A 22,468-nucleotide genomic window follows, 5' to 3' on the forward strand; every position below is an offset into this window, starting at 1 on the left:
ATTGGAACAAACTCTATATTTCCACAATTTATTCAAAAGTGGTATTTTGACCTCAACTTATATCACATGATTTTCTTCTTTCATCAAGACCATTTTATCCTGCCTACATGATGACAAACTTGCATTTTACCTTTGTCACATTATTTAGCATTAAATGACCTGCCCAAGCACTGTAAATATTCTTGATTTACATATAAAAATATAAAACAATTCCATATGCATTTTAAATTATAACTTAAAATTTTTATTTTATTTATAACATTATATAAATTTTATTACCTTCATATGTTAATGTATCTGCTTTTTCCACTATTAGAATATACTCAAAGATTATATCACAATGCGTTGAGAGCTTAAATTAAAAATAATTGAAAAATAAACATATTGAAATAAAATATTCTATATAATACTGAATTAATTTCCAAGAACACTATTCTCATTGCTCCTAACAATTATAATCTTATACTTTATCTACTTTGCTGTATATATAACACATCTTTTATAAAAATTTACCTGTTGATTGCTAGGACAAAGCCAATTAAAATACATTATAAAATAATGAAAAGGAAAATATTTTATGCCATCAACCTAAATGATATGAAAGCAGTGACTGTATTTTATTTATCTACTGCCATGTTCAAGTGAAACAATTCATATTAATTTGAATTAGCTTATTATTAATGTCTATTAGCTTAGACACTACAAAAACATCATTATTTGCAGGTTATTTTTGAGCCTACAGATCTATTGTTAACATAATCACAGTTTTTATTCTAATAGAAAAATGATTAATTCAGTACCATACAAATGTAAGAAATGGTTTTTATATACTATCTCAGCCCTTACTTCATTTTGACCTAAGGGTTTAGTCAGAGATATAAACAAAATACACTCATTTAGATCTTATGACTTCACAAGATTTCTGGTCTAATTTACATAAACTGTGCTTTTAAGCATATAACCATGGCTCTGTCCCTCTCTTCCTGAGTTATCTAACTGAAAATTCAGTTCAGAAAGAAAAGCTTATCATCACTCACCTTTTCTTTGGCATCAATATTAAGTGTATGAACTATGCAGTGAATACCTGATGGTTTTAACCTGAAATGTTCTTATAAAATTTTATTCACATAAAAGAATTTGAGAATATTTATAACTTCCCTTAATCCATTATTTAAGTGTTTACAAGTATATTACATCATTTCCTTGAATATTTATATTTAAAAAGCATTAGTGCTCAACTGTAACAATCTATCCATTCCTTGGGTTTTTGATAGCATTAATCTTTTACATTATTCTGAATATATTACGTTGTCTTTGCTTTGTTTTATTTCTTAGTGTCTTATTTCGCAATGTGTTTTGTATTTCCTGACTCTGGGCTTCTGAAACCAAGAAATTTTGTTCTTTTGAGGACGATGAGCCATAGAACAAAACTGAATTCTTATGCAGTTGGAAACATATTTTAAATAAAATTTGGAGTCATAAAATACTTCTGGAATATAAAATAACAGGTAGGGTTAATAAGAATAAAACAGAGATGTGTGCTAAGGAAAAAAGACATCCAAAATAAAATGTTAAGTGTAAAAAATTAAGTTGCAGAACAAAATGAATTATATGTTCCCATTTGTACATAAAAGCAATATATGCATGTGTGCATTTTGATATATTTATATCACAGATGTGGCATATCATTTTATCACATACATGTACATACTGAAATATATCTATATATACCCCTAACACTCATATATATCAATTTCTCTAAAATGTCTAGAATCATAAACACAAAAAATAGCTGATATACACTTTTATCTCTGGGAAACAGTAAAAGTTAGGTAAGGAAGACACTTACTTTGACTTTATTCTTGTATGTTCTATAATGTTTACAATTGTAAAACAATACTTTGTTAGAAAAGTGGTTTTTCATGACTCTTTTTCTATTTCTTTGAAGAATATCTTTGGAATTTTGATGGGGATGGCATTGAATCTGTATCATGCTTGGGGTAGTATGACCATTTTTTCAATATTAATATTAATTCTGCCTACCCAAGAACATGGGAGTTCTTTCCATCTTCTAAGGTCTTTTTAACTTTCTTTAATGTTCTATAGTTTTCATGTAGAAGGCCTTTGCCTCTTTTGTTAGATTGATTCCCAAGTATTTTTTTTTTTAGGCTATTGTGAAAGGGATAGTTTTCCTAATTTCTTTTTCACCAGATTTGTTATTGGAGTATGGAAATGCAACTGACTTATAAGTGTTGATTTTTTTTTATCCTGTTACTTTGCTAAATTCATTTATGAGCTCTAGGAGTCTTCTGGTGGAGTTTTTTTTTTGGGGGGGGGAGGGTCTTCTAAATATAGAATCATGTCATTGGCAAATAGAGATAATTTAAGCTCTTCTTTTCTTACTCATATTCCTTTAATATGCTTCTCTATTTGGAAAAAATAAGAAATGCACAATAGCAAAGGTAATACTTGGAAAGAAAAGTGAAGCAGTAGTCATCACAATACTAGACCTCAAATTATGCTACAGAGTTATAGTAACAGAAACAGCATAGTACTTTCACCAAAACAGGCAAGAAGACCAATTGAATAGAAGACACAGAGATAAACCCAAATCAATACAATTATCTCATACTAGCAAAGACACTAAAAACATCTGTTGGATAAAAGAGAGTCTCTTTTAAAATGGTGTTGGGAAACCTGAAAATCTATATGTAGTAGAATGAAATTCAACCTCTATCTCTCACCCTATACAAAAATCAACACAAAGTGATCAAAAATCGTTTCTGGAATTAGTCCAAAAATACTGCACCTGCTAGAAGAAAATGTAGGCCCAATATTCCAAAACATTGGCTCAGAAACTGACTTTCTTAACAAGATTCCTAAGGTACAAGAAGTAAAATTAAAAGTCAACAAATGGGATGACATCAAATTAAAAAGCTTTCTTACAGCAAAGGAAACAATCAAGAATGTGAAAAAAGAACCTGCAGAATGGAAGAAAATCTTGGTCCCCTGCTCCTCAAATAAGGCATTAATATCCAGGATATACAAATAACTCAAAAAAATTAACACCAAAACCCCCCAAATAAACCAATCAATAAATGGCAAAGGAACTAAACATTTCTCAAAAGAAAAAATATGAAATATCAATAAATATATGAAAAATGTTCAACATTTCAATTAGAGAAACGCAAATCAAAACTATACTGAGATTTCATCTCACTCTAGTCAGAATGGTAACTATCAAAAATACAAGTAACAATAAATGTTAGCAAGGATGTGGGGGGAAGGGTACAATCATACATTCTTAGTGGGGTGGCAAATTAGTGTAACTGCTCTAGAAAACAGTATGGAGTTTCCTCAAAAAACTAGGAATAGAACCACCATATAACCCAGTTATCCCACTCCTCAGTATATACCCAAAGGACTTAAAATCAGCATACAGTGACAGCCACATCAGTGTTTACAGCTGCACAATTCACATTAGCTAAGCTATGGAGTCAACCGGGGTGCCCTTCAATAGATGAGTGGATGAAGAAAATGTGATATATAGACAATGAGTATTACTCAGCTAAAAAGAAAAATGAAATTATAGCATTTGCTGGTAAATGGATGAAACTGAAGACAATCATGCTAAGTGAAATAAGCCATCCACAGAAAAACAAAGGTTAAATACTTCTTTGATATGCAGAAGCTAATCCAAAATAAGGGGAGTGAATTAAAATAATGAAGATCAGAGGAATAAACAAAGAAAAATAAAATGAAGAAAGGAGGGATGGGATAGGAAAAGTCAGTGGAATGAATTTGACATAATTTTCCTATGTGCATCTATGAATATAATATACTGAATCTCACTATCATGTACATCCACATTACACTAATTTTAAAAAAGCTCAAGAAAACTATAAGTAAATAGCAGAAAGATCAATAGAGTAAAGGAAAGAGAACAGGTGATAGGAGAAAGGGAGGGGAAAGACAAATACTGGGTATTGAATTAAAACAAATTATATCCCATGCTTCTATAAAGATGCCATAGTATATTGTATAGTAATGTGTAACTAAAAAGAACCAATTTTAAAAAGGTAAAGAACTTTATCTTAGGGACATTTTAAGGTGTTTTAAATATAAAAAGTATTTGGAATGATCATCTAAAACGACATTTTAAAAATTAGCTTATAATAGAGAAAAAATTAGTGTTTGGCATAGCTGATTTGTTAAAAAAAACTATTTTATTTAAAGGAATTAGATTTTAGTTCAGTAGGTAAAAGAGACTTTTTGTAGAGTGACCTCTGAAGCCTAGTGCTTTACTCTGTGTTGTAACATCGTAGACAACATAATTACATGTGGAAACAATTACTAAAATGTCTTCATATTTTGCTATTCAATTTGATTAAAGCCATCCACCTTAAAAAATAAAAATAGTTTATCAAAACAATTAACTTTTGAACCAGAAACTATTCTTCTCGGAACCCATCTGAAGGAAATAATTACAAATTTGAAATAATAAAGGTAATTAAGTACTAAAGTACTACTACTAATAATAGTGAAAATAAGAAAATATGCAACATTGTAAAATGGTTTGTACATGAGAAAAATTACAGAATAGAACACAGACATTAAATATGCTTATAAAGATTATATAATAGCATGGAAAATGATCATGGTATAACATTAAGATACAAAGAAGTACACATTTTATAAAAATATGACAACATAGCTTTTTCAACCTTAGGTTTAGAAATATGAAGTTGTTTTTATTGCAAGATAAACCTATGGATGATTATTTGAAACTATCTTTCTCTATTTTCTAAACGTTATTCCGTGTATGCATTAGGTGAAATGAAGAATAAACATTAATAAAAAGACTTAGCACAAATATTAGAGCTTAACAAAAATAAATAGTCCCTCAACTTGCCATCTACTGTTGAACTTCCCTTAATTAAAAAAAATAACTACAAAATGTTTTTAAATTGTTGAAGTTATCAAGTTAAAAACAGGTTTCCAGTGTAGTTGAGAAAAAATAATAAACCAATATATTTATCATTTCACTAATCAAAGGAGGGAAAACCCTTCTCTTTTCTAAGTGACATGATCATAGTATATTTCTGCTATTGCTATTCTATTGCCTAATTATAACCTGTTTTATGTGCATCCTACTTTACAAAAGGTAAACAATGTAGCTTTCTGAAGTAGAAACACAAAATATTAGTAGTAATATCAATGCTACTACTGAACTTTAACAACTCTACCTTTTTACTTTTTCTTTTGCAGTGCTGGGGATTTAACCCAGGGCCTCAGGCATGCTAGGCAAGCACTCTACGTCTGAGTTACACCCCAACCCATCCCTCTATTTTTTTTAATTAACAGCTTTCCAAATTATGCAAAATTTCTGTTATATAATAATCTAGAAATGTTCTGATATACTATAATTTAACCATGAAATCTGAGACCAAAGATTTAAATTATTTTATGAAAGGATTTCAAATATATTTTAACAGGAATTTTGATTCATGATGGCAAAAACGGTTTGAAAATGTTGAGAGTTTGTATTATAATTTTAGGGAAGGATTAACAAACTTTTTCGGTAAAGACTCAAATAGTACATTTCTAGGATTTTGTGGGCCATTTAAAAATATAGAAACAATTATTAGCTTATACCATGGTTATTATTGATAACTTATTTTAAGGTCATTGCATACTAGTATGTGGAATGCTTTTATCATCCTGCATTCAACCCCCAAAATTGTATCTGACCTTTAAAGTCCTCAAGCCTGTTCTTCATGAAAACTTTCAGGGTATCTCTAAACAAAAAAAAAAAAGAGAGAGAGACTTTTCTTTCTTTGAAGGCTCACGGTATTTTGAACCTTCTCTGCTTTTTTGGATAACTACTAAACTTTGTCCAGTTATTTGTGTGTCAAGAACTCTCTAACATGTTTTTTATTGACTATGATGCTCAGCACACAGTACAATGTTAATATTAACAATTGAACAGAATGGAAAAATAACTATTTATCATCCTTCATTCCTAGTTGTGGGCTCCAGGAATAACCACTTTTAAGGGCTGAAATATCAACATTAAAATTATTTGCAAGTCTTTAAAACACACCTGGATTTTCATAACATTAAAAATTGAAAAATGTTATCATGGAATCAGGAATGGTTTCTGCATTGGCAGCGGACACTGATAAAAGAGCAAGGAAGGGGGAAGGGGGGCAACTAGTGACGGGGCACAAGACACTTTGTGAGATCCCTGCATCCAGCTGTCCACTGGTTCTTTCACTATTCTCCCAAAGGTTAGAAAATCATGAGGCCTTCCATGTATCTAAGGTCCTGGGGTCTTCTGGTCTCGACATTCCTTAGTCTTGCCATGTTAAATGCCACCAGGTATAACAAAGAACTCGATTTTATAGAACTCCAAGTCAAGTTTAGGGTGTCTTAGGCGATTCTTATAATTTTACCTAAATCTAAATTTCAACTACAAGGATGCAGTAGGAAATCTTTGGAAACTCTGGAACCACTATGCCTGAACTCAAATCCTTGAAAGGCCCCAAATTAGCTGTATGATACTTGGCAACTCACCTAACCTCTTCAAGATATTTTTTTTCCCCATCTGTCGAAAAGAGATAATGATTGCATTACCTCACCCTTGGAAAGACAGGGCTCTTGCAAGATATGATGAGTTAATATATGCCTTTAGAACTGTGCTTAGAGCATGGTAAGCTTCTATCAAAGTAAGCTATGGATAAGTGCACATATAGCTAACAACAAAGAACGTTGCTAGTATTAAACTCTAAGAAGCCACACATAACCCTTGCAAGCTTTCAGATATGTATTGTGCTTTATTTGATTCTTGAGATAGAATTTCCATAGGAAAGAATGTACAGAAAAATAGGAAACACATTGTGTAAGAATTGTCAAATAATTTTTAAAATGCAATAGAAGGAAATCAGCAAGCCGAAAATACACGTATGATTATGTGACAAAGAGACAAAAGGGAAAATATTGAATCCCTCTACCATATCACAGCAGTATTTCCCAAGTTTGGGCAGTATGCAATGGCCAAAATCAGCTTCCATGCATGGGGACAATGGCAAGTCAACTCAGAGGCCATACTTACCCTCTTTCTCCACCTCAGGGAGACCTGCTGATTTGTCCTTCACCTTAGCGGTGCCTACTTCCCAAAGCTTACTCTTTTCCTTTTCTTCCTTGGAGGTAGGTTTCCTGGACTTCTCAAATAAATTCTCTGCAATCTGTTGGGTTCCTTTCTGCATTTCTTCAAGAAGGTTCTCACAGCTTTCCTCTCTTGGCAGAGACTGGGTCTCCACAGCTGCTTTTGTTATATCTTGGTCTTCAGTTTCAATTTCTAAGGATTCCTCAATTAGATGATGGGATTTTTCTGACTCACCATTTTCACTCAGCTCCTGAGCAGATGAACTTCTAGGACTTTCTTGCGTACTGTTTTCAACATGCACTTCACTGCCTCTTTCTGCAAGATCATCTTCACTGTCACTAGAATATGGGTGACTTCCGGATGAGATTGTTGAAGCTGTTTTAATATAAACGGGAGATAAATATGATGATATTATTGTTGTTCCATAAAGAATCTCATTTAATTGTGGAAACTATATTAGTAATGATTATATTAGTAATAAATCATACTAAACTTTCTAAAAATAGAGTTAGTAGACTTGATTTTCTTTTCCAACATTTCCCACATAATCATCATAATAAAGAAAATTCTATCTAATCTATGAACTATAAAAGTTTTTCATAAAAGCTTCTATTTAATCAAAACCCAAACCTATTGTTTTGATTTGCATTTTGAAACTCATTTTATTGGAAAATCTTTCTAAATATCTACTTTGTTATAGAAAAAAAATGAATTATCCTTTGCTTTGATAGCGAGGCATGTATTTATTTATCCTCTTGTATAGACCTAGTATTCTCTGTGTATGATCCTCCTATTTTTGTCTACCATAGTATTCACCACCCTGGTAAGATCTGTGCATTTACCCATTATGTTGATATTTAATAAATGTTATTAAATGATGTGTGTATGTGTTTATGTGAGTGTGTGTGTGTGTGTGTGTGTGTTGAAGGAGATATTGTCATTCTTCTAGTTGCCCTGAAGCAAGGCATTGAGATCAAACTACAAGTGCAAGTACTGTATTGAAAATATGCTCCAGGAGAAGCATTAAGGGAATGGAGGAACCCAGGCCAGGAAGAGAAGTAATCAGCCAAGGAGCTATTTGAAACAAGGACTCAACCTTAGCCTGTTCCAACAGGGACCTCTGATGTCTAAGTTATACTAAAAGGCTATAATTAAATTAAGATGGAGCTGAGTTTTCATCCTTTGGATCAGTGTGATACTAGCTATGGGCCACCCTAGGAAATATAAATTCCTTTGCACTTGCAGGCTCTTTGCCTCTGAGGGTGACACAACTCCCATAGTTCAGGGGAGGGCTCTGAAAAAGGCAGAGAGTGCAGAAGCTGCGAGATGAGCCTGCCAAGCCAGAAAAAAAGATTTGAGTCATCCATTCAGGTGGTACTACAGATACATGGTCTAAAAATTTAAAGTAGTCAACAGTGGTTTGCATACTACCCAAAAAAATCTTCAAAAAAAAACTCAAAAGAACATAACATAAGCATTGACTCTATAAGGCTCTATAAGAAAGATGCATAGCACAAAAGTCACTGTATACACTGCTCTGGAGCACAGAAATACAAATTTTTTGACCAATAGATATGGTTTATAATTATTATTATAGAAAAATTTTCAAAGGAAATAGCCTAAACTTAAATGCTGCCTAGCTTTCTTGTTTTCTCTTTTTCTCTGTGCTCTTATTCATTTTTTTCTCTTTTATTTCTGTGTGACAGCTACACAGATGGCTGAAGCAGCTAACACAGAGTTTAAGAGAAAAAAAAATGCCTGTCTTTACCTTTATTCTCTTCTCTCTGTCCCTCCAGCCCCATCAGCTCTCTATGACAGGTCTGAGCATTTTATGTATAGTCACAGAGACATATCAGAGTTTCCACTAAGATTTGAGAGATGCTACATAGCAAAAAAAAAAAAAAAAAAAAAAAACTAGAAAAAAGCCTTTGAGCAACAGAACCCCTTAAGCATAATTCCATTTGTTCTTATCTCCCTGGTACCTTGACAAGCACACCAGATGACCACTATTCTTCAAAGAAATCACATACTTTAGCCACTTATTCTTTATTTTCCATTTTACAAAATCTGGATATGCAAGGGAACATAGCAGATCAAGGAGAATTGTTCTCCATTGGATTTGTATCAGTTCAAAAACCCTAGGGTCCATGATCTCCCCACTTGTAAGGGTTTTATAGCTATTTTAAAAAGGAAAAGCAGATCTTGCTTACTAGCGATTTCATCCATAGCCTTCATTAATTGCAGTTAGTTAGGATACAATGTTATACTTAGTCTGAGCTTCCAAAAATACATCTATCACCAGTATATTGGCATGATGACTCTCTCTTTTGGCCCGGAGTATTGTTCATTTGATAAAAAATAAACACTCTTCTATCTTCTTTAGTAGCTTCTATTAATTGTATTATTTTATTTCAAAAGGCTGACACACGCTCTGGTTCAATTTTGAGTCAGTCCTTCAGCAAAGAAAGATCAGGAGAATGAATGGCCTTGAAGTGGCAAGGGCACCTGACCTCCTATATAAACTCATTTCAGTTTTCAAATCTCTCTCTAACCTCATGGTATAATTCAGTTTCAGCCTCATTTCTTGCTCTCATTTTCCATACAGACTAGAGTAAGATTTTGCTTACAAAAAAAACTCCAAAAAGCTTCAGGGCCATGGAATGAGATTTTCAAAATGATTTCTATTTATTTTTTTTGAAATGAAAAACATTTTATATTAAAAAAACCTTTCATATAAAGGAAATTTAGGGACATATATGTAAATTTTTTTCATTAGGAGGGAAAATGTCTCTTGGAGGCATGTTGGTAAACAACTTTACCTCTTCTTGATTCCATTTGTCTCTTCCTGGTATAAACGCTGAAAGGACATGTTATTGGTGCTTTTGGCAAAGAAAAGGTCTGCACTCAGTGCTGGATGCCTTGGCCAAAGCCAGCAAGTTTTATCCCATTGTTTCACATTCTATGCAGCATCTGTGACTTATTCTCATGACAATCAGACCTCAAATCCTTCTTCCCTTTTCATGTTATCGATATCTCTTTGAGAAAGAGTCCTGTATTTTTTTCATCATTGTGAATAAAATCTTATTTTATAAAACATAGAATTGAGATAAAATAATATGTTCTTCTGTAACACAAACTGTAGGTGTCTCCATCATAACTCAGCTACTTACTAGCTTTGAGTTTGCTTATGGTACATAATTTCTCTAAATCTCTGTTTTCTAGACTTTAAAATAGAGATAATTCTACTTATTCTCTACAAGTCATCATAAAAATTCCATAGCAGAAATTTAACCTCATCAAATTAACCATTTCCTTATAACTTTTAGTCTTTTCCTATCATATATATGGTATATTCTAAAAAAATTTTATTTTTTGTCATTATAGCTACCATTTACTGAAGAAAAAATTAATAAAGCTTGATCATGATTATGCACTTACTATATACCAAACAGGGTGGTAAACTCTTTATAAACATCTTATTTAATGCTATGGAGTAGTCCCTATCTTCTTTCTTTCTAGATTCAAAAAGTGAGGTCCAAAACATTAAATAATATTCAATGGCTATTATCTACAAAGCAGAAAGTTTTGCAAAACAACTGTATTACATTGATACAAGGCAATAAAACCAAACCCCTCTACCTACTTAAACACTCTGAAACAGGAAGGTCTGACTATCATGGACTCACTATTGCTCCTTTTAGGTAATTTTCTACTGTCACCACTCAAAGACAAGTGGGATATAGTTCTCTCCAAGATCAGAACTCAGGAGATAGTCTGTCCTCCTTTTTCAACTTTAGTTAATCTTCATTTTGCCAACCACTCTGGAGTCCAAAGCACACATAATACACTCTGAAGTATGTAATATGAATACAGCAAAATATAGCAGCCAAAACCTTCCCAGGTTTATTTATAACATTGACGATGATATATATAATTTATATAAATACATATGTATTTATATAAATAGTATCATGTATATATATATAGTTTATAAATATATATAAATTAAATATATGAAAATGTAAATATATATACATTTCAGCTACTTAACAAATACTAATGAAGTAATTGTGGAAATTCACCACAACTCCCTTTCTTATTCCTTAGTCTTAAGAATTTATGGCAAAATCTATATCAGTGACACTCCTGTTTTCTTCAAATGAGCCATGACAAATGAATTTATATATTCTACTACTACTTGTATGAATAATTCTATCTTGATTATACTCATGAGTTCCTGAAACTGTCAATATTTTATATCAAATACGAGGATTCAGTCAATATCTTTATGTTAAACAATACCTAAATAGACAAATGCTTTATACTCAATAAATATAATAGAATGGATATGTGCTTAATGAAAATGGAGATAGAAAACATTAAATTTCAGGTAAGAGTAGTAATTAGCTATAAGAACATATGTCTTCATACAGACAATTGCCATGAATTGTCTCAATTCATCAACGAGAAAAAATATGTGCATTACTTTGTTCAAATGAATAACTACAAGTAAACATAGATATATCAGAGGGAAAAAAATCTCCTTATATTTTGCTGTGTAAGTTTTATATTTTAGTTTATTAATGCAGTCAATCAGCCCCTCATTCACAAAAGTTTCCTGAGTGTCTAGGTAGTGGCATTGTTGTATAATGGGAAGAACTAAGACCACAGAGAAATAACTCATATAAAAATATTTTGTGTAAACTAAGGAATGGTGTTGCATTTAAGTACCCACCTTAAAGCTGTGACTTCCTACTTTGATTATTGTGACATGACTGTGGATTGAGGAATACTCTCCATTTATAAAAATGACTTCTAAGAGAGTGAAAAATAACCCAAAGAAATCATTATCTTTCTTACTAGTAAAAAAAAAAAAAAAAAAAAAAGCTTCACGTCTTGCTCTCTTCATATACTAGGAAATGATTTTCTGTTTTCTGTCTCTGTCTCTCCCTCATCCCTCTCATAAGGAGCTACTTAGTCTTTACCTCTTACTTGTAGACACTATCATCCAAACTGTCCATAAAAGAATAAAAGCATATTCCCAGTGACATGATACTTTCCCTGCAACCTTATAACATTCATCTGTGACAATATATTTTCAACTGGTAAATTAGTGCCTGGGGTTGCCAACACAAATGCAGAGAAAGGAGGCTGTCATTCTTTTTAAATGATAGGAAGGCTCACACATCATTCCTAAACCAGAGTCCTCTCTAAGTCAGCGTTCAGTCCACAGCACTCTATCACTCATGGGCTGCTCAGCACAGTGTGTTCATCAAGGCGGGCCAGCACAATTGTTAGCTGGCAGTTTAAATGGGGCTGACTTGTCACAAGAGTGACAGCCTGGGCAATTGTTTGCCCTCTGGGAACAGGTGCAGGCAGGTTCAAATGAAACACATCCAAATACTAACAGCAAGATTCTTAATCATGTCAATAAAACGGATGGGCTGGTGTCTGAGTTTCAGTGGTCACAATATGCCTCTTACACTTTTGAAGATGAAATGCTGTCTTGCTTTTCAACAGAGTGGAGGAATCTATCATGTCATCATTTTAAATACATGCTAGTTATTTGCTGAATGAAATCTATAATTCTGATACTTCACAGGCTAAAAGGCGTGTTTTTGAATAACGCAAAGGTAGATTATCAAAATAAAGGGATGGAAAATAAGTGAACCTGGTGGTGAAGGAATGAGAGAGCAATAAGCACTGAGATTTTATTTCAGAACAATGGTGTTTTCATGTAGATGCCCAGGATGCAAAAGGACCTTTTAAAAGGATAGTTTGATGACATCAATATCAAAACAACAAAAGAAAACAACTGACCAACTTAATTTTTGACCATTAAATTTTCCAAGCTTTGTGGACTGGCTTTGTTCTTATAGATTTTTTATTGCATACTTATTTAACATTCTATATTCTGTATCTATACAATGCTGCTAAATGTATTTTTTTAAATTCCAATAATAATTATATAGCATAAATGCACCTAGGCATCATGGTGTTAACCAAAACACCATAGAATTGGTGTTAGTTTTAATATTTATATCAGCTCTGTGAGGAATAACAGAATAACACACAGTCATGGCTTTCCTAGTGTAAATAATTTATGTATTATTAATGTGTTCAAATAATTTGAAGGACAACATTTAACACAGATTGAATCAATGAATGTAAAATGAACCCCTGAAGAGAGCTTCATAAAACAAAAAGCTCTGTGGAGGTGCTGAAGTGGGCAGAGTAATGGAAGAGGAGAGGGATGAGCTAGAACTTAGCAAAAGCCTCAGAGTGAACCCAGAACTCAGTCTAGGGAGGAGAAAAGATAAATGTGGGTGAAATTACAAGTTGCCCATTTTTATTCCCTCTTTTTAAAAACAAAGTAAGACCAAAAAAATTGTAGATAAGATAAAGGGCTCAACATAAATGCTTTAAGGAAACAAAATCCTTCTATTGGAGGGACTTACTTTAATTTTAGGCAACGGGATATTTTCTGATTTTGAAGATATGCGATTTTCTCCAAATTTTAGACTCTGAAGTTGGGTAACATTTGCAAACTGTTTCCACTACTTTTTGGCTATGTGACCTTGGGAATTACTTAATTTACCATTTCAAAGTTTATTTATTTATAAAATGGAGATTAAAAGAAAAAAGTGTTTTTCCAAATTATTTGAAGTAAATGAAATGTCATATAAAACATTTAGTAAAAGGCTTAGCACATAGTAAGTCTTAATAAACAGCAAGCTATTATGTGATTTATTACATTATCAATTTGATGCCTTTTGAAATACTGCTAACATACTTCTCTGTCTGAACACGAACACACACACACACACACACACAAATTATGCTGTCTTAGAAGAATCCATTCAATACCCCAAAACAACATGATTACATAGCTCAAAACTAATCCCTAGGTGACTGATATTCAGAGTTCCAGAATCTTCATGAAATCAACAACTTGAAAATCTCCCACCATTATTGTAGAAATAAAAAATTAAGAGTCTTTTGTGTTTAAAATCAGATATATTTACAAGCAAACACATGTTCAATCCTTTTCCAGGCTCAAGTCACTTGTGTAATTGCTTTAAAATTATTGACTCAGGTGATATCACTTTTCCATTGACTTCTTTAACCTTCTCTATGCCTATAGGCACATAAACTTAATTCCAAAATTCACATTCAAAATGAGAAAATGTATATGTATATATATACATATATGTATATATATATATCAGGCATATCTAATCTAAGAAACATAAAACATATGTATTAAGAGAAATTATATAGAGAAGGCCTGATTGAAAACATTAAAATATGGGGGCTGGGGATGTGGCTCAAGCGGTAGCGCGCTCGCCTGGCATGCATGCGACCCAGGTTCGATCCTCAGTACCACATACAAACAAGGGTATTGTGTCCCCCGATAACTGAAAAGTAAATATTAAAAAAAAATTCTCTCTCTCTCTCCTCTTTCACTTTCTTTAAAAAACAAGAAAACATTAAAATATATTTTAGTGTCTAACCATTAATCTTAAGTAGTTAATAAAAATGAGTGAAAATCTTGTTTTCAAATTTACTAGTAGTTAACTTCATCCTAATTTTTTTGAATTGTTTTACCTTTTACCTTGGCTATAAGGAAGTTCAGGATTAGATTTTTATTGCAAACATAGTCATAGTTCCATCTCTGCTTCCTAGCAAAATTATTCTGTTTTACTATAAATGATTTCTATTTTATTATTATTATTATTATTATTATCATCATTGTCATGATTATTGCCTTGCACACTTGTGCATAAAGTTTTAGAATTATTTGAATTATTTTTTGAAGACGGTGCAATTGCAAACTATTTGCTTTGTGATTACTTGATTACTTACTCCCTGCTCATATTATCCTAAAGTGTTCCATAAATTTAAAATTATGGGATTTCATACAGGAAAAAAATTTTTGAGGGGTAAAAAGAATGGAAAAACTGGACAGCCATTCAAAACATAATTATAATGTGACATTGTTCTCTAGTCAGAAGCAAATTACAAAAACGTACAAATACGTAAATATAAGAGAGGTTTATTGCTATTGCTGGGAAATGCTCAAGATGTATCAAGAAAGATATTTGATTAACTAGAAACCACAGAGCCTTGGCCAAATCCTCTTATAGGACAAAGCAGAAAAATGTATTTCTTCTTGTATTGAACAGAATTTGGTGTATTAAGGTCTTTTTAAAATGTCTTAAAAATGTATGTATGCCTCGGGTAATGAAAGTTTCTCTTGCTACCTGAATACTGTATTTTCCCTGTGAACATTTGGAATCATTTTATGGTTAAAGATTATAAGGAGGCCACAAACTCTTCCATGAAGTTAATATGCTTGCATCCTGTGCTTAAGATAAGTTAAATAAAAGAAAAAAAATGAGGGAAAAAATAGAAAGAACTAAAGGTACAAATTTTCAGCTTTTCCTTTTACGGAGCAAGAGTTACTTGTCATTTTTCAAAAGGCACAAAGGGTGTGCATGCATATGTGTGTGTGTGTGTGTGTGTGTAAGAGGAAATTGTGATAAAAAGTATATAGTATCTTTCTAAGTAAATTGAAGATGTACCACAAGCTTTGACTAAAAACCTATTGAAAAATTCCATCAAACTAAGGAAAGAGAGGATTAAGGCACACATCTGAAATTTGGATACCTATGGGAGGTTGATTGTCCAGCATCCTGTGGTTATGTAACGTGTTCTAAACGTCTGCTTAAAGAAAGATTATCTTATTAAATATCGGGGAGAGAAAAGCACACACCCATTTAGCAGCCCAAGCCAAGGATAAGCCAAACAACTCGCCTTGTTTATTCTCTTCCGATTCACTCTCAGAGCATCCATCATCCTCATCTTTCACATTGTCATCAGCATCTGGTGCCTTCAATGACAAGATTTCACTCTCCTCAGGGCCTAAATTATCTTTTTCATCCTCTGAGGGTGACTTTGATATTCCATTCATTTGATCATCAGCCTGTCCTTCTTCATTAGCTTTCTCATCTTGTTTCTCCTCATCTATTTCAAAATCTTCTTCATATTCTGAAAAAAAAAAAAAGAAAAGAAAATCTCCACTGTGAGAATGAAGATAGAATCCCTGATACTTAACCTATTTCACTTTAATGAGAACTTTGACTCCATTATCTCCTCTTCTGGGGGCCTTTCTTTGCTGCTTCTTTTTCACACAATTAGCGAACATGGAAAAGTAACAGGAAGTGATCGAAGACAGCAATCAGTTACGTACCCGAGAGCACAAAAGAAATGAGGCCCCAAATGACAAGACTGAAACCTAATAAAAGTTCATTTACAAATGAACATCATCATCTACAATGACCGAAAGGGAATGAGAGGAACTTGAGATAAGACAATAAATGAGAAGTAAATTAAAAATGAAGAGAACAGTATTATAATAATGAAAGTTAATTTGGAGATCCAATGAGGTCATATTTCATATGAAGAATGTTCAAAATATTTGGATATCAAGTTAATGAACAGTGACGTGGAAAATTTCAATTAATAAGTTCAAAGGCTCTGAGAAGTAACGCTATGAATAGTACATCCTTTGAGAACCAAATGGACGTTAAGAAAAGCATTGTGAAGGATTCTATACCTAGGTGAGAGCTAAATCATGTATATTATTCATCACTACAATAAATGAAATAGTCACATTCCAAGTATAAAAATTCTTACAAAATAAACTATTCTTGTCACAGTCACAAATTTGCTTCATTCCCAATTGAGGTGCAACAAATCTGTAGCAAGAAAAGAAAATTGTCATATCAGATAAACTCCAGCAGTCCCTCGTGGTTATAATTTTTCACCTTTCATATTTAATTGTTCCCCTTTTTCTTCCACCAAAAAAAAAACCCTAAAAATCTTGAAGTGACAACATGCCAAAGATAGAGAGCAGAAGGATCTCATGCAGAACCAATTAAGCAAATAAATAATTATCCTTAACATAAAAATCACAGGGAAAATAAAAGCTTCCCAATTTTGTGAGTTTTAGTTATTAGATATTCTGGCTTCTCTTCCAGTGTTAGGGCCTCTTGGGTAATTTACTTGAGAGCTGTCCACCCTGCTGCAATAAAAGGAACTTAATTTAGAAATAGATGCCCTATGCATATAAAGAAAGCTCTGTTAATGTGGAGAACAAATGTGGGAGATATAAGAAGGCAAAACGAAATAAAAATCTATAATGAAGAAAGTAAAAAAGAGAATTCACAAAAATACTTTCAAAAAATATTTAATACATTTAAACAAGAAATGTGAACTTCAGTAAAACAGAGTTATAAAATAAGCCACAGCTGGAGCTGTGGCTCAGTGGTGGAATGCTCACCTGGCCTGTGCACAGGTGCTGGGTTCGATCCTCAACACCACAAAAAAATAAACAAAGGTTAAAAAAAAATCTTTTAAATAAGCAAGAAGATGAAGAATTTGGTTCATAATTCATGACACTAACAGGAAATACTAATAAAACTTTTATATTTTGATTCAAGAATTGCTGGCCAGGTTAAAGGATAGTCATCTCTTGGCCCAGGTAACTAACAATTAATAAGCTGTCACTGAGAATGTCCTATGAAGACAAGAATAAAACCGCAAGATTAAAACCCTACAATAAGACAATGCTGCCCACTAAGAAACTTCCAATTTTTGATGAGAAAATAAAAGTAGACACACAAGAGATAGTGTATTTGTTTTATACTAGCTTTTATATAGAGTCCTCAGTAATGTTTCAATACTACTGGGCTCAATAACTGTGGATTTTTATATAGGACTCATGGTCAATTATTTGAGGTTGTGCTGAGTACAGTAGTTCCTCCCTCTAATGAGGTTTCATTTTTTGTGGTTTTAGTCATCTGTGATCAAATGCAGCATGAAAATATTATATAGAAAATTCTAGAAGTTAAACAATTACTAAATTTTAAATAATTAGAATATGTGCTCAGAATTATTCTATTTTATTATTACTTTATTCACTGTGCCTAACTATTATTATAGGAAAAAACATAATATAGATAGGGTTCAGAACTATCCATGGTTTCAGACATCTGCAGAACATCTTGGAACATACCTCCCGAAGATGAGTGGGGATAGAATGGAATCAAAGAAAGGCCACTGGTCATTTTAGGGAACTGCAGAAGAGTTCAAAAGTGGAGGGATTAAGCTGAATGGCAGAACACATACATATGTCATTTTAAAGATATTTGCCCTGATCACAAGATAAGCAGGGGGCCAGACAGGACATGAGTGGTTGCTCCAATGCCATCCATCATATTACATAGTGGTAAAATATGAGGGGTTTGCAGTCAGGCAGTCATGTATCTAACACTAAGTTAAAGCATTCCATAGTTATGTGATCTTAAACAATTTGTTTGACATCTTTAAGCTTTAATATCTTCATAATGTGGTCAGTACAATGAATAAATAGAATGAATAAATAGAATTAAAAGCAATAATGTTTTACACAGTGCCAGGAACTGAAGGTGCCTAATAAATATCAGAGACGAGTAGTAACAGTGGTTGTGACTTTTTAGTGGAGGGAACTGATCATAGGGCAAGAGAAATCATATGCAAAATGCACTCCCTGGACAGCAGTATGGTTTAGAGGAGGCACCTGATTAAAATCAGATCGGTACAAGTGTACACAATTAGGACATAATTCCAGTTACATTATTAAAATAGAGTATAACATTGAAGGAACGTGTAGTAAACCATAGATTGGTCCCTGTATCCTCTTTTGCAGAAGCTTCTGTGTTTTCTTTCAGAATATAAAATGAAAGGCTGCCTGGCTTTGTTCTACCCCTACTATCATCATGTCTAAATATCAGCCTTCTGTGAGTCACAAGCCACCTTTGGGTTACCAAATCATGGTTTCAGTATAAAAGACTAGTGGGATGCTTTTGGGCATTCTTCCCTTTTTTTCATAATTTTTTTTCTGCTCCTTCATCTCCTTTTCCTTCTTCTAGAGAATTTAATTAGCCTATTGTTTCCCATCCCCAGTAAAGAGGACTTGAGTTAAAACCAGATCAACATCAATGCAGCCGCCACCTCCCTCTACTCAAACTTCTTGCAGCTCCTACCTACATAAGTGGCTGCTCTGCAGAGCCAAAGCCCAGCTGGGTTTCATTGTTGTTATTGTTTTGTTTTGTTTTAATGTCTATTTAAACTCCATTAACTAGCCAACACAGTAAAAGGACCTTGGGGAAAGCTCTATCTTAGGCATAAAGTATATGTCTCATAGTTCTAGCCATGTTGGTTTAAAAAAAAAAAAAGAATGAAGAAATTGAAAGCCTTTTTTTTCTATTCAACATGGTTTTAATAAACCTCCATGTCACTAAAGTTAAAACAAGTGAAAACACATCCTCATGTGTTAATGTCTTTGCGATTGATGCTGCTACCAATATTTTAAATTCTCAGTTCAAGATAAGGATAAAATCTAGGCAGGATCATGGAGAGAGGTGAATTGGGTAAAAGTATTGTGAGTGAAATCTCTCTTAGGAAAAGCACATGATTTCAGTAATAAGCAAACATGAAGTCCAGTGCTAAAATAGATCTGTGGTTTTTCTCTCATATTTCTGAACCCTTGGGCAGCAACAAGATGAGATAAGGAAGAAAATACCTGGGATGCCGGCCCTTCCACAGGCCAACCCAACCTGTAGTCATTGTTCCTCTAATCTAGGCTTTGTCTCCTTGGTATAAAAGGGACACTCATCCACTCTCCCTTTCTGATTCTTTAAATCCACAACCATCTAGAATCTAGGAGAGCTTTTACAGAATAGAAGATTGCACATGGTTTGAATTTCTAAGCTTTAGAACTGGACAAATCTCTAATGAATCTTAGTTCCACTTTCTTACTAGTGTCTGACTCTCCAATTTCAGCCTGTAAAATGCAGGGAATAGTTATATCTACTACATATATTATTATTTTGAATCTTTTAATGTCTGCCCAAAGGCTCATATGTTGAAAGCATATTCCCAATACAAGCTTCAGAGGTGGGGCTGTTAGGCAATGATTAGATCATGGGGCTGTAATATCACCAGTGGATGAATCCATTTGATGGATTCATAGTGTGAATAGACTACTGGGTGATAACTATAGGAAAGTGGAGCATGGCTGGAAGAAATAGGTCACTGGGTGCATGTCCTTGGGGATAATATCTTGTTCTTGGCTCTTCACCCCCCTCCTTCCTGGTTACCATGAACTAAGTAGCTTTCCTCAACCACACCCTTCTACCCTGATTTCTGGCTCATTTCAGACCCAGAGAAATGGAGTTGGTTGGCCATGGACAGAACCTCTGAAACTGTGACCCCAAATAAACTTTTTGTACACTGTTGTTTGGGGTTTTGTTGTTGTTGTTTTTTATGGATAAGTATTTTGTTTACAGCAAGGGAAAACTGACTAATACAATATCAAATAAATATATTTGATGTTGTGTGTGTGTGTGTGTGTGTGTGTATATATATATATATATATATATATATATATATATATATATAGAGAGAGAGAGAGAGAGAGAGAGAGAGAGAGAGAGGAGACAGCCAGAGGGCAGGAAAGAGAAAAAAGCAAAAAAGCAAAAAAAAAAAAAAAAAAAAAAAGGCAGACAGCCTCCAGACCCATGAGCCTATGACAACTGCTTTTAGTGATGGAATACTCTTCAGCATATAATCATATAGATTATACCTACCTGACACAAAGCCATTCATTTGCACTAAAGAACATTCAAAACCTAAAGAAATAAGTGAAATTCTATTTGGTTAAAATGATCTGTGCAAAAGTCAATAGGGCCTCTGGCTCCCACAGGCAGAAATTCCTCTTCTACTCCCTCATCCTCACAACAGGCACCTTCAACCCTTGGGGTCTGTGTGCACTCCTCCAAGATAGGGGATGCAGGACTCCATACAAAGAAGCAGGGAAGCAGGTTGGGGATTCCTTACCGGACACAGAGCTGCCTAAAGATCTCTATTGAGGAGCAACATTTAATGCATATTTTTGATAAAAATTTTAAGAGTTCAAGTAATAGCAGCAGCAACAAAACAGCCCTATGATAATTTATTACCATATTTGAAAGTATTTCTTTGGTTGTTTTCCCAATCATTTCGTATTTGTTTTCCTTTAAGTTCCATTTCTTCCATAGCAGTTCTCACTTCTCTGACTCCCATATTTATTTCTTGAACTGAACAAGTGGCTGAGAGAGAGGTTTTGTTCACCTCCATCTCATTTCTTCTTGATATCCCATTCTCTCTATCCTTCCTCAGTTCTTCTCTTTTATCAGTGCTTTTCTCTTTCCTAGGTTTCATTGAAGATGGTTTTTTGTCAAGGCCCATTGCAATAATGCACCTATGAAAAATATTAGCATAAAGTGTTCATTAACTTCTATGTGGCAAGGTAGAAACTCAAAACTTTTTAAAGTGCTTATCTCTTATTGTAGTAAGAAATGGTATGAGAAATATTTTTCTACTGTACACATAATTTAATTAAAAATAAATGATTGATACTAAAATCTCGTCAATGAATACAAATTCTTAACAATCTTACCCACAAAATAAACAACTTATTAACCAAGAACTAGAGTGTCAAACCAAAATTTGTACCATAAAATAGATTTTTATCTTATAATAGTCATGAGTAGAAACTAATATATAATAATAAATAGATAATTAAAGTCCTTCAATGAGACTTATGTAATAAAAGAACATTCAGGTTTATAAATAGGGAAGCTGAGATAAAAATAATCAGAAGATGGCATTCAGTCTTTGATAATTTATTATCCCAATAACACAACAACAAAAGGCATACAAGGTTGACTGTAAATAAGTATGACAGATGTTTTTAAGAAACATACATAGTCACACATAATTGTGTCCTTTAAATAAATAACTCAGGAGTCTGCACCCTAATTCTAATAGAACTGACATTATTGTTTTTGAGTGGCCTTTTGAAGCCTGTACTGCAGTCTGCCAGCAATTTTTGATGGCAATAATATTTTGTTCCTCAAAAAGGGCAACAATTTGTGGAAGTCATGAAGTCATGCCAAGTCAAATCTGGTGAACCACCCAGATGGTCTGAGTGTATTATAACATAAAAAAAAAGTTTTTATTCAGTTGTAACAAAAGTGATGTGAATAAATTGTTTGCTATTGATTAAGTTAGTATTAAAGTTAGTATAAAATTAAGAGTTTCAGTACTAATAATCTATACATTAATAAAATGATGATAATGATAATGATAAATTGTTGAATACACTCTCTGTGCCACGCTCTTTACTGGGCACTCTATTTATAGTATCTTAAG

At 33.1% G+C, this 22,468-nt stretch overlaps 1 protein-coding gene across 2 annotated transcripts in view; it reads right to left on the bottom strand.

The window, feature by feature from the left end:
• Erich3 (glutamate rich 3) overlaps positions 1–22,468 on the bottom strand; it is a 104,420-nt gene that overhangs the window by 15,864 nt on the left and 66,088 nt on the right. For both annotated transcript variants that reach the window (XM_021730096.3, XM_040288870.2), the window contains 3 exons: positions 21,235–21,515; positions 15,986–16,219; positions 7,115–7,543 (listed from right to left, as the gene is read on the bottom strand). In XM_021730096.3, coding sequence (XP_021585771.2) covers positions 7,115–7,543; positions 15,986–16,219; positions 21,235–21,515 — 944 coding nt within the window. The remainder of the gene's footprint in view (positions 1–7,114; positions 7,544–15,985; positions 16,220–21,234; positions 21,516–22,468) is intronic.

The sequence above is a fragment of the Ictidomys tridecemlineatus genome, chromosome 11 (genome assembly GCF_052094955.1).
Source record: "Ictidomys tridecemlineatus isolate mIctTri1 chromosome 11, mIctTri1.hap1, whole genome shotgun sequence".
Taxonomy (NCBI): domain Eukaryota; kingdom Metazoa; phylum Chordata; class Mammalia; order Rodentia; family Sciuridae; genus Ictidomys; species Ictidomys tridecemlineatus.